Source organism: Asparagus officinalis, chromosome 1 (assembly GCF_001876935.1).
Source record: "Asparagus officinalis chromosome 1, Aspof.V1, whole genome shotgun sequence".
NCBI classification, from domain to species: Eukaryota; Viridiplantae; Streptophyta; class Magnoliopsida; order Asparagales; family Asparagaceae; genus Asparagus; species Asparagus officinalis.
The window spans coordinates 94218772-94232003 of record NC_033794.1 but is presented as its reverse complement, the minus strand read 5'-3'; the positions used below and the strand labels follow the sequence as shown (position 1 = coordinate 94232003).

The following is a 13232-nucleotide window of genomic DNA, read 5'->3' as shown; positions in this document are numbered from 1 at the left end:
ATTTGGATTGGTGAAGTTATGGACTATGTTCATAATCTGGATGATCTGTTTAAAGTGCTAGCTCATGAAGGAAATTATGATATGTTTAGGATAGTTATATATAGTTCTTTATGCTAATGACAAAGGGGGAGAATATTTTTAGAATTTATGTTTTATAGACTCAACAATATGAATTGTAGACTCTAATGTGTGTGCTTTTATGCAGGGGGAGTAAGTATATTTGTTTATCAAAATTTTTATTTTTTAAATATACTTACATATGAATAAATTGTTTGTCATCATTAAAAAGGGGAAGAATGTTGGATATCATGTCCACATGATATAATTTTGATGATAACAATTTATTCATATTGAGAATCACTATGTGTGTTATACATTTGCACTAACATTTAATTACAGCTTTCAACATCAAGGCATTATGAAGTAAAGAAGATGAAGAACAAATACATCAATGTAATTTTTACAATTATCTTTACTTAGAATTTTTGTACAAGCCTTGATCACTCACACACACACACATAGAAATTAGAACACACTAACACAGGCTTAGTGTGTTTGTTAACAATAGAAATCCCCTATGTTAACCATTAGAGTTTTTAGTTTATCATTAAATCTACAAATAGTTCATACATTACATTTTTACTCTTTAATAGTCGACTAATAAGAATAATAATCGACCATTGTAGTCTAAGTTCAAGATATAAGTTTCTGTAAAACTACAGAGTAGTCGACTACTCCGTTTTAAATTTTGATTTACAGAACTTTAGTTTTACAGAGTAGTCGACTACAAGTAAATATAGTCGACTACTGAGCTTTGAAAATTATTTTCCAGAACGTTTATTTTACAGTAGAGTCGACTAATAACAATTATAGTCGACTACTGATATTTGTTTTTTGTTTTCTAGACTTTCTGTAATACAGAGTAGTCGACTACTAAGAAGAATAGTCGACTACTAAGTTTCAGTTTTTAAATTCTAGACTTTCTGTATTACAGAGTAGTCGACTACTATGTATTATAGTCGACTACTAATGTAGTTTTTCTGAACGTTAATGTTTGAATTATTGACAGTTTATAGCCGTTTTTAAACGTTTTTAAAGTTTAAAAACTTATCTTTTCAAGGGCTATAAGAAGGTTATATGTTCAGAAAAATGAGACATTATCATATACCTATAAGCTTCATTCTTTGTGCATTTTTTCAAAAGTCAAAAATTTCAGATTTCAGTAAGTTTTGAGAAAAAGATCTTTACTGAAATTGCTTTTGATCATCATTCAAAATACATATTATTTAGGCAAATTCCAGTGGTGAAAAGTATTCCTAAGCCACTGCTACACAACACTTTAAATCAAGGCTTATAGGAATTAAGTTGTTTAATTCAAGGAAGGTTCTCTCGGTTTGAGAGAGGCTGATCTCTTGGTCTAGAGATCAGTGTGCAATTGGCAAGAGTCTGTCAATTGGTGTTGTAATTTGTAGGGACTTGTAAATTGGTCAGGTTTGATTTTAATTTTGTACTTGATTCAAAATTATAGTGGAAATCTTAAGCGGGATTTACTTGGGGACTGGATGTATACCAGATTAGTGGAACCAGTATAAAAACTCTTGTTTGTGATTGTGATTTTCTGAGATTGTTGACATTCTTTCTTTACAATTTATAATCTACTTTTCATAAATTTTTAAAAAGAATACTATTCACCCCCTCTAGTGTTTTAGTGTATCTATTTCAGATCCAACAATGTGTATACTTGGTATCAAGCATAATTTTTTGTGCTTGATAGTGAGGTGTCCTATTCCCATCCACTCACTCAAATTGGGGCCCACATTCACATGAGTTGGGGAGTGGTTGAGAATTAAAATGAGTGGATGGGAATATGACATCTCACTACCAAGCACAAAATTTGTACTTGGTACTGAATATACTCATTTCTCTCACTACCAAGCACAAAATATGGGTGAAGTGTTCCTAAGGTGACGCATTAGATAATCATCTAAGGACGCGGTCTAAAATTACACGATTAAGCTACATTGTGGATAATCCTCTCAGTGGAACTTGATCTATATATTCTAAAATCCCAACACACTAAGTTTGGGGTGAACACGTCGTCGTTTGACCTTTCATCCACTCGTATCAATTTTAACGGTTTCGAATGAATAGAACTTTTCACATGGCTCGACGGAGGGTCAAATGACGATGGGTTCACCCAAACTTGGTGTATTGGGGTTTTAGAATATGTAGATCAAGTTCAACGGAACGGATTATCTACAATGTAGCTCAATCATGTGATTTTAGGCGGCGTCCATAGATCATTATCTAAGACGTTACCTTAGGAACACTTTTCCCTTATATATATTAAAGATACAAATGAATAGGATATATAAGAGAAGGAGATTTTATTAATATATATGAGATACAAATGGATAGGAGATATCAGAGAAGGAGATTTTATTAATATATATGAGATACAAATGGATAGGAGATATCAGAGGAGGAGATTTTATTAGGCACCAGTCGTTCGGACATAACCACTTTTGGGCATCTAATATCCGATATCCGAAAAAGGCCTCAAAATCTATCCTTTTTTGGGACAAACCGACACCGAAACATAGGTAACGGAAACAGTAGGCTTAATAACTTTCTATCCGTTCCGTTCACAACCCCGTAACTTCCCGGCACCAGCGATACCCGCGGTTGCACCATTATGCAATTACCCCCCTCAAAATCCCAAGACCTTCCTACATAAAAACCAAAGATTAGGTGCGGTGCTCCCATCTCTGCAAGGTAATCAGTCTCTCTCTCTCTCCTCTCTCTCTCTCTCTCTCTTTCTCTCTCTATACAAACCCTAACCCTAAGCCTAATTCAAGAAACCCACTTGTCGATCCAGATCTCAATCTCAATCTCAATCCGTCATTGCCAATTAATGGCGGAGGAATCACCCCTCGGCGAAGCCATCCCTCACCCGCCCGCGCCGCGCTGCCAAACGGTGGCCCGCCCCCGCCTTCTGCCACAAGCCCAGACTACCGCCCGCTACCGCCTCAAAGCCCGCCGAAGCGCCGCCAGATCTCGCCGGCGGCTGCTGCTGCTCCTGTGCTTCTGGATCCACTCTCATCTTCCCTCGCTCCGTGTCCTCTGCGCCTCGCGGCTTGGCAGTCTTACTATCCTACCGCCCTCGCGGCCGAGCTCACCGTCCCCGCTCCGCCTCTCGCAGTTCAACTTCACCAAGTCCGGATCTCTGAACTCGCGGCTAGATCTCTCTGTTACCGCTCGAAATCCTAACAAGAAGGTCGAGTTCGTCTACGATCTGGTGACGGTCGCCGTTTCTTCCAACGGCGTCGACATCGGCGACGGGACTTTCCCGGCGTTCGTCCACGAGGCGAAGAACACTTCGATCTTGAAGACGGTGGTGACGAGCAAAGGAGGGAGCGTCGATTCGACGGCGCTCCCGGATCTGAAGAAGAAGAGCAGCTTACCTTTGGAGATTGATCTCGAAACTAGGGCCGGAGTCAAGTTTGGATCGTTTAAGACGAAGAAAATTGGGATCAAGGTGAGTTGCGATGGGTTCAGTGTGGCCGTTCCTAATAAAAAGGCGGGAACTCCGGCGACCCCCGATGTGAGCTGCAAAGTGAAGCTAAGGATCAAGATCTGGAAATGGACGTTCTAGGTCGATCCAACTTGATTTGAATTTACTGTAAATTTTTACAGATCTGGTGAGGTTTGAATTTGATAGTAGTTTTTGAATTGAATTATTATTGTGTAATTCTTTTTTTTTTAACTTGTACTTGAACCTGAGTGCTATATATATATTTTTTGTTATTTTACATATTGTTGTAACTTTTTTTGTTGAAATCGACGAGTTGAAATTGAAGCAAGAGTCAATTTGGAAATAATGACGCGTTGGGTTCGGCTTGTCTAATGGGTGAACTATGCCATTGGTTTATTGTGGAGGGTTATCTTTTGCTTTAAAGTGCGTGCACGAGGGTGATTGTTCTGCGGCAGTGCAGTGGCAGGGGTTTCTACAAGGAAACTCATGAATGCTTCAAGTTGTTTCCGGCTGTACATTTTTTTTTTGTTGTGGACCATCAGGAAGCCCATGGAATGTAACGCAAATATTATCACACCACTATTTATATCACCGGAGTTGAAATCATCAAATTGTCCCCTTATCAAATGTTTCTATAAAACGACATTAGCTATAGGCCGACGACAGACCATTTTAGGAAAAAAAAGGCTAGCAAGTTATTGAATTTTGAGCTCTCACTTGGCACCGACTTGTCTTGCACAAGCCTCTGTTTCTTGACGATCTATTTTTCTTAAATGAGCTGTTAGTCTATCCTCAGCTTTACGTTTTATGAATCAAATTTGTACTTCGAGATTACATTTAGGACTTCTTATACGTTTCCCTCTAAGTTATTGTTATTTTTAAGTTTCCACTTCAAATAATTGTACGTGTTAATCTACACTCCAATTTATTTTCTTTCCCCTGATTTTATTGTACTTGTTAATTTACAAGTACAATTATCTGAACTTGTAAAATTTACACTCCAATTTATTGTTCTTTCCCCTGATTTTATTCCCTAGCTATAAACTTTGATATTTGATGGACAAGAATATTCTTTTATCCATGCTTATGTAGACATTTGGAGAAAAAAATTTGAAAGAAGAGAGAAAAGTAGAGCATACGGCTTGGTAGCATTGGAGAGCAGGACGGGATGAACGTCATTTGTGGAGCCCTTTGTCGCATCGACAATGCATATCTTTAGGATCCATAATTAGACGAATTTTGGATCCTCTCCACTACAACTACTGCAAAGAAGGAGGGGAAAACTAACTGGAGAGACCACTTAATCCCATATCTTATATATCATAGTGCCCCCTGTGACCCTGTGTATTATACTCATTCCAAATTTGCACTCAAGGAAAAATCGTAACTACTCATTAGTTAATCAGTGCTTGTGACTAAGTAGTGGTCCCTCCACTATTTTATTAGTGGCGGAGAGGATCTTAATCCTAGTTAGACCCCGTTTGGCAAAGGGTTAAGGACCATGGATTAAGGAGAATGATTAACGTAGTTAGCCCATTCGATAACCCGGGAAACTAAATTATTAACCCGTTAAATAAGTTTTATTTTAGCCGTTGTGATCAGTTTTAGTGTTTGAGAATAACAAATTTTTTGACAATTTTCTTTATAAATATAGGAGCTAACTATTAATCCTTTTAAATAGGAATACTACTAACCCCGTCATTTTGAGGTGTTAACTTATTTTAATCCTTCTAGAGGGGTTAACTTAACTCTTATATGTTTTTTGCATTTTGCAAATTATAGAAGGTTAACTCTCTTTAATTCTTGTATAAATTTTTTATGTTTGGCAGGTTAAAAAAGAATTAAGTCTCATTAACCCTTCACTTAACCCGTCGCCAATTGGCATGTTACCGAATTGTATTCTACTGTGGGGGTTATGCGGATCAGTCGTTCCCTAAGTCTAGCCTGGAGAGAAAACCATTGGTGGGGTCTAAGGTCAGCTAGCACCCAAGGATGGAAAACTATATTACGATTGCACAGTGAGGATATTTATATATTTCAACCCTATAGACAAAAATCTTATGTACATATATGCATCTTCTGAGGCCTACTGCTTTTCAATATTAGAAGGGGAAAAAAGAAAAAGAAGACAGAGAGATCGAGGTTAAATTATAGCACAAGAGATTGACCATAATCTTCATTGATTAATAGTGAAATGGAATCGTGATCTGGTTATTACTATGAAAATGTAGGTAATTTTATTTATCATAGAACCTAGTTAAATCTTTTTGTCGCTATTATTGTTTCTCTGGTTTTATTTTTTTTTTCCAATAAAAAAAATTAAAAAGGAAATATTATACATGTGATGATGACAAGCGAGCAACAAGCTGCGCCGCTAATCCTTTCTGAATTGCAAAACCCAACCGACGAAACACGTAGTCAGCTGATCCTGCTGTAGCCACATTCCTATTCATAAATTTTTGTACCCTCCTGAGGAACTCCGCTGCATCAGCTGCAAGATAACCAAACGTATCGAACGCGAACGGGATGAAACTATGGTGATTGTCCTTGCAAGCTTGATCATGTTTGCCCACCTTTGCCTCTGCCGCCCTATCCGCTGCATGCCCAACCGTGAACACACCATTACCAAACCCCACCAACGGAGACACCCCCGTAAGATCAACACAAGCATGCTTCCCTCCGCTCCAACTGTAGACAAGAACGTCTGCCGGCCTTAAAGTAGATCTAGCCTCTCCAAGAGGAGTGAGGAAGTTGACCGGCGCTTCCTTCTTGGATGGGATCCCTGCTCTTCGGAGGATATCATACAAGACATCTCTGACTAAGTCGTGCCTGTACTTGAACCCCGGCTGCTTCTGACAGTGGATGGCATTCTCTCCAAAAGCATTCATCGGCGTCCTACGACAAACTGGGCACATTGTCCCCTCCACGAACAAAGGAACCAACAACCTGTACCTGAGGATGGCCTGGTACTCCCCCGGAGTCATACGCTGCCCCAATCCCTCAATAGGCGTGGCCAACAAGAAATCCTGGGCATGCTTTGCCCGCAGACACCCAACAATCGCAACCTGCCTCTCTGATAGGTCAAACTCCGTCGATAGATCTCTACAAATGCCACCATAAAAGATGTCTGCCAAGTATTGCATTGGTTTTGGGGGGACAGACCCTTTAGTGGTGATTTGAAGAAGGTCAACCTCAGATAGCTTGGCTTGAAGAGAAGCCCGTGCGGAAGAAAAATGCACACCTAAAGAAACATCACCACAACCTCTCAAAATGTGGTCTTGGAGCTCAATGGAGTGAATTCGAGAGGCCACAAAAGAAAATTGTATGGCATCGGCCGCTGCATAGACCCCCAACCCGCCCGCCTTGATAGGTAAAGAGGCTAGCCTCCATTGGAGATCCCCGAAGCCTGGGCCTTCGGATGTGACAATGCTCTCGACAGACCTCCGAAGCGCAATATCGAACTGAGTCGCCGCCTGAGCAAAGAGCTGTGGCGGGCAAGTCCTCAAGGCAAAATACAACTTGGACAAACCCGCACAAGCCCTCAAAAGGACGAGCTCGCACTGAGGATCCCTAAGTTGATAAGGTTTTCTGTTCTGTTGTCAACAATGGGAAGGAGAGGAGGAAGGGGAGAGAGGATCCGGGAGTGAGAAATTTAAACTTTAGGATGCCATATTAAAAATGATGGAGGTTTAGGGTATTAAAATAAATTGTTAATTTTGGATAGAACTCCTATAGTATCGTTATTTTGAACTTCCCAGCCTTCTACTTTTCTTTTTTTTAGATACAGTGCATGTGTGAATTTATTTTGACTCTTTTTATCCTTGAGAATCTATTTGCCAAAAAGGAATTTTCTCTTTCTTTAGGTGTAGAAGAGTCAACAAGATTTTATTCAAAGGGACTAATAGCAATAATGAACTAGAGGGGTAGCAGGTTCAAAATAACGGTAACATAAAGGGCATATGTGTAATTAACCCCAGTATAAAAATAACCAATTATCAATTCCATTAACGTTGTAGTAAATAATGATTTCTTTTGCTAGTAATAATAAGAGCTGGGGCTCTGTGTGAGTCCCATCTTTTCTTATAAAAAAGAAAAGTTGTAGCAAATCACATGGGAAAAGTCAATAATCTACTTGTTCGGGGTTTGAGTTTCATATTTCTTGCACATTGTAAGAATTTTATATTCTACGACAATTGTTGTATATAAATACGAATTTGAGCACATCTAATGAAGCATACAGATGGAACTTCCATCTTTTCACTAGAAAAGATCATTTCGTAAAATCAACTTGAGCTAGCTTTCCTTACTTGGAAATTGGTGGTGGGCATATATTGATCAGTGGTCCGATATTTGTTAAAATTTTATTTTTAATTAGGAAACCCTAATGACATTGAACATCACCTTCATCATTTGAAAGTAACAGTCTCCTCTTGCACACACCGTCAATTATTTGTGAAGTGCTGATTAGGAAGAAGAAGAAAGGGGCAGGGGCGGAGGGAAGGGGCTATAGGGTATTCCTTGGAATACCCTAACATTAGAAAAAATTGCCCATATGGTATAAGGATTGATAAATCTTAGCGGTAGCGTGGGTTCGAATCTTGCAAGGAACTTTTTTATGTTTTAATTTTTACATTTTCTTTTTATTTTTTAACCCAATTTTTACCCAACCTTTTTTACCTGACCATTTTACCATTTCACCTTATCTCACAAAATTACAGCCCTGACCTGAGACCAAATACCAAACACCAAACCCTTCACCTTCAACTTCAAGAATCAGACCAGGCACGTCCGCCTCCTCAGTCCTCACGGCCGGCGCCCAGCCACGTCCGCGCCCGCCTTAAGGAGTTCAGGTCCAGGCTCTTCCCCTTCTTTAATTCATTGTTTGTGAAATTTAATTGAAGTGTTTTTTTGGTGTGACATTGATTGTAGGTGATTTGTTTAGGAATTATGATTGGATTGATAACTGATTTCTATAAGATTGAATTGATTACTTTATAAACTGAATTCGTTTTTTTGTTTGTTTGTGAAACCAATTTAGTTTAGGTAATTGATATGTCAATTTAGTGATATTTCAATTTTAATTCAATGGTTGGTTGTTTCAATTTTAATTCAATGGTTAACTTTTGCAAAATATGTTGCAGACATTGTTTATGCTTGAATTGTTGCAAGCAAATGTTTCTGCTTGAATTGTTGTAAGCGAATAGGATGATGGTGGTATTTAAATGGTAGTTAACTCTTGCTGGCTGTACAAGGGTTCTGATCAAGTTATTCATTTAGCATAATGCTACAATGTTAAAACGAGTCCATCAATTGTTTAAATGTTTCTGCTTGAATTTTTTAGAGTGATTTTAAATTAATAAGTCATTGTATTTTTTTATATAATAGAATGCTTAATTACTTCCAACGAAAACCGAGATTTTCGGAGAAGCCAAATGTTTCTATCATTGGTGATCAACCTTCTTCACTTCCCTCCTCAAGTGACACTCAACCCGAACCGATTTGCACAAATAAAGTGTTTAATAAGGGAGCATATTTGGAGTCGGATCCTGCAAAAAGAGATCAAATTCTTGATTATCATCCAAATGATCAAGAAGAGGTAAGAAGAGCTTACCTTGTAAAGGGCCCATGTCGACCAAACTTAAAGGAATATCCTACCACAAATTTGGGGGGAAGGGATCGTTCTTTTCATAATAGTTGGTATGAAGAGTATGATTGGTTGGAATATAGTATAGAGAGAGATGCTGTATTTTGTTTGCCTTGTTATGTATGCTACAAAGGTTCTAGTAATCCGGCATTTGTGAAAGAAGGTTTTAAAGGTTGGAATCTCAAGCACAAGTTAAATAAACATGTCGGTGACAAACCCAATAGTCGTCATAAAAAGTGTGTGAAAGCATGTGAGGATCTTATGAAGAAAAATCAGAGTATCGAGTATTCGTATGCAAAATATAGTACAAAAGAAGAAGCCGATTATCTTGTTCGTTTAAAAGCATCACTTGAAGCTGTCAAGTTTCTTGTTAGAGGTGGATTGGCATTTAGGGGACATAATGAGGGGGAAGGTTCTTTTTATAAGGGTCATTTTCTAGAATTTATTGAAGCATTGGGGAGAAATAGTGAAAAAATAGCGGGAGCAATAACAAGTGGTGGAGGAAATAGTAAAATGACTTCTCCTCAAATTCAAAAGGAACTTGCAAATGCATGTGCGGTTGAAACTATTAAGAAAATAGTTGGAGAAATTGAAGATGGTTTCTTTTGTGTTCTTGTTGATGAATCGGGAGATTGCTCGGGTAAAGAACAAATGGCGGTTGTGGTGCGGTTTGTTGATTATAGAGGTTTTGTAGTTGAAAGATTTATTGGCATTGTTCATGTTGAGGATACAAGTGCTATAGCCCTTAAAGGGGCTCTTGAAACATTGTTGTTGGGGTTTGGCTTGTGTATATCTAGAATTCGAGGTCAAGGGTATGATGGAGCAAGTAACATGAGAGGCCAATTTGGAGGTTTGAAAGCTCTAATTCAAAATAAAAATCCACAAGCCTATTATGTCCATTGTTTTGCTCATCAACTTCAATTGGCTCTTATTTCAATGGCGAGAAAGAATGAAGATGTTGATTGGTTTTTTTGTGAAGTGACTCGTATTGTTAACTTTCTACGGTCATCAAACAAAAGACAAGCTTTGCTTCGTAAGAAACAAGTTGCTCATTTTGCAAATTTAATTGAAAATGAATTGGTGGAAAGTGGTACGGGTTTGAATCAAGAATTGTCTATTGCAAGAGCGGGTGATACACGTTGGGGATCCCATTTTCGGACTCTTAGTAGGTTGGTTGATTTGTTTACTCCCATTATTGAAGTGTTTGAAGATTTGAAAAGTGACCGGGCTTCAAAGGGTGAACCTCAAAGTTTGTTAATTGTCATGCAAACTTTTGGTTTTATCTTTATGTTGCACTTAATGGTGGAGGTTTTATCTTTGACAAATGATTTGTCCGAAGCATTACAAAAGGGGGATCAAGATATTGTGAATGCCATGGAACTTGTTGAAGTTAGTAAGAAAAAGTTTCAAAAAATGAGAGATAGTGGTTGGGAAGCATTTTATGAACAAGTTGTGGCTTCTTGTGGTAATGTTGAAATTGATGTCCCCGATATGAAGTCACGGTATGTCAAAGCTAATAAATCCAAACGACTTGCTCCTTTTGTGACAAATTTTGATTATTTCAAGAATGATTGTTTCTTACATGTCATTGATTTTGTATTGAAAGAGTTGAATGATCGTTTTACGCCTGAGAATACCGAGTTGTTGAATTGTGTTGCTTCTTTGAGTCCTTGTTCATCATTTGAAGCCTTTGACACTAAATCACTTGTAAGGTTGGCAAGATTGTACCCAAATGACTTTGAAGATGTTACCGATAAAGAGTTGTCTAGCCAATTTGAGACTTACATTGAGTGTGTAAAGATGGATGATAATTTTTCCAATTTGAAAGGTATCTCGGATCTTTGTAGGACTCTTGTCCGAACGAAAAAGCACAAGACATTTAGATTTGTTTACATACTAGTGAAGCTAGCTTTGACATTACCGGTTGCAACCGCAAGTGTTGAGAGGGTATTTTCTGGGATGAAATATGTGAAGAATGAGTTGAGAAATCGAATGGCTAATCCATGGTTGAATGATTGTTTAGTGACATTTGTGGAAAAGGAAGTGTTTAGTACGATCAATGATCGAGATATCATCAAGTGCTTTCAAGGCATGAGCAAGAGGAGAATGCATTTACGATTGGACTAGATATAAAGTTCTATTTTGAGTTGTATATGAAACAATGATATATTTTTCATGTAATATTTGAATATTTATATTTATTGCTTTTTCTTTATATGTTTTACAATTAATGGGAATACCCTGGATTTTACTCCTGGCTCCGCCCCTGGAAAGGGGGATAAAGAAAAACATATCTTATTCCTTAGAATTTAGGGAATTATGTTTTAGTCCCAGGTTGGAAGTTTGTGAGAAAGGGTAATTATGTATCCTCTCTCTATATATAGAGGCACTATCTATCTTAGAAAAAGAAATCTATTCCTCCTTACTTAAAGGAGAATCCAAAGAATTACTGTTCACACTACAGTAAATCTGTAGCATGAACAATAAACTAGATTTAGCCCTATGCACTCGAAAATACTGTTCATGCTACACTATTCACACTATAGTATTTACTGAATCATAAACAATAAACTTTAAGTATATAGGAGTATATATGATTTTTAAATCAAATATATTAAAACTTGGACCATTCTTTAAGTATAGAGGAGTATATATGATTTTTAATTTTAAGCATACAATAATTAGATAAAATGTATTAAAACTTAGAAGGAGATAAGTTCAAAATATGGTGCTTAAAAAAAGGAAGTTGTGCTTTGCATGGGGTGCACACTAGTATAGATTATAAGAAAATCCCTTTTATCAACATGGTATCAGAGCATGGTTAGCTCTAAGCCCTTCATCTACAAACCCTAGTCTTAACTCTCTTTGTCTCACCCTCAACCATCACCCTCTTCTCTGACCCTCACCATGACCTCATAACTACCTTGATTTTAGATCTCATGCTCACCCACGACCTAGCCATCATCATCCTCAGATCCTCACTAACCTTAGATCACGCCCCCTCTCAAGTCCTCCTTTATCGCCATCTCAGATCTCGCCACTACCACACTGATCATCTCTGATCTCGCCGCTGCCCTCATCTTCCATTCAGTCCTTCTTTTGTCTTCTACTGCACAACAAAGCTTTAAGTTAGTCCGCGCCAAGCATCCTTGTCCGCTGAACAATCCTCAACATGATGTTTCTAAGAAGAGCAATGTTTCTAAAAAGAGTAATGTTTGGGGGAGTTTATCCTTCTTGTTGAGACCAATTTTGATGGTCTTCTATGGAATGGTATGTGAGATCCAATCGTGGATCATCTACTCTATTTAGATCCAGTTATTGATTATTTGTTCTAATTGAGTGGTAAGGTGGGTTAATTGTCTGCCTGGTTCTGTTATTGTTGCTATTCTCGTGATGACCGAGAAGGAGAGTACTAAGAAGAAAATTGTCGAGACACTCATTGTAGGGCCAAACATGGCCTATGTTCGATTGTCAGACCGAAAACTCAATGGTTCAAACTAGCAACAATGGCAGATTATTGTGATGACAAATCTGATTGGAAGAGGCAAGGATCATCACCTAACTGATGACCCCACCAATCCTAAAACCGCTGCTCGGATAAAAGATGATAGTTTGGTGAAAGGTCTTTTATGGGAGGTCATGGAGTAGGAGGTGATGGATCTAGTTCTTACATGCTTCACTACAAAGGAGATGCGGATGTCACTCTATATCTCAGGCTTATTCCAAATTACAGTCTACGTATTCAGGGAAGAGTAGCATGTCTTGTGCCTACTCTATATCTCAGGCTTATTCCAGATTAGACCAAGGGAGTCAAAGCTTGGAGGAGCACTTTGCCGCCTTCAAGAAGACAAGTGTGTTAGGTCTCATATTTATGAGCCTACTATCTAATCTAGTTTTGCTGATTAACAAACAATTCCTAACATCATTTGTTGAGTGTTTGTATTTGCTTGTTAAGTATTCTACACAAAGATCCTTAATTGGCGGTTGGATGGAATTGCGTTTCAACGATAATATTCAAAGGAGGTTGGCAAAATCGGAATGAAGTCATTTATG

At 38.1% G+C, this 13232-nt stretch overlaps 2 protein-coding genes across 2 annotated transcripts; both read left to right on the top strand.

Moving 5' to 3' along the window:
* On the top strand, positions 2915-3907 carry LOC109837529 (NDR1/HIN1-like protein 13). Its single transcript, XM_020405818.1, has one exon. The coding sequence runs from the start codon at positions 2915-2917 to the stop codon at positions 3653-3655; it is 741 nt and encodes a 246-aa protein (XP_020261407.1). The 3' UTR covers positions 3656-3907.
* LOC109837522 (zinc finger MYM-type protein 1-like) lies at positions 8922-11306 on the top strand. Its single transcript, XM_020405806.1, has one exon. It carries the CDS (start codon positions 8922-8924, stop codon positions 11304-11306), a length of 2385 nt encoding a protein of 794 aa, XP_020261395.1.

Bases quoted from the DNA above. Each gene is read 5' to 3' on its own strand.
- LOC109837529 (XM_020405818.1), top strand. From the start codon at position 2,915: ATGGCGGAGGAATCACCCCTCGGCGAAGCCATCCCTCACCCGCCCGCG.
- LOC109837522 (XM_020405806.1), top strand. From the start codon at position 8,922: ATGCTTAATTACTTCCAACGAAAACCGAGATTTTCGGAGAAGCCAAAT.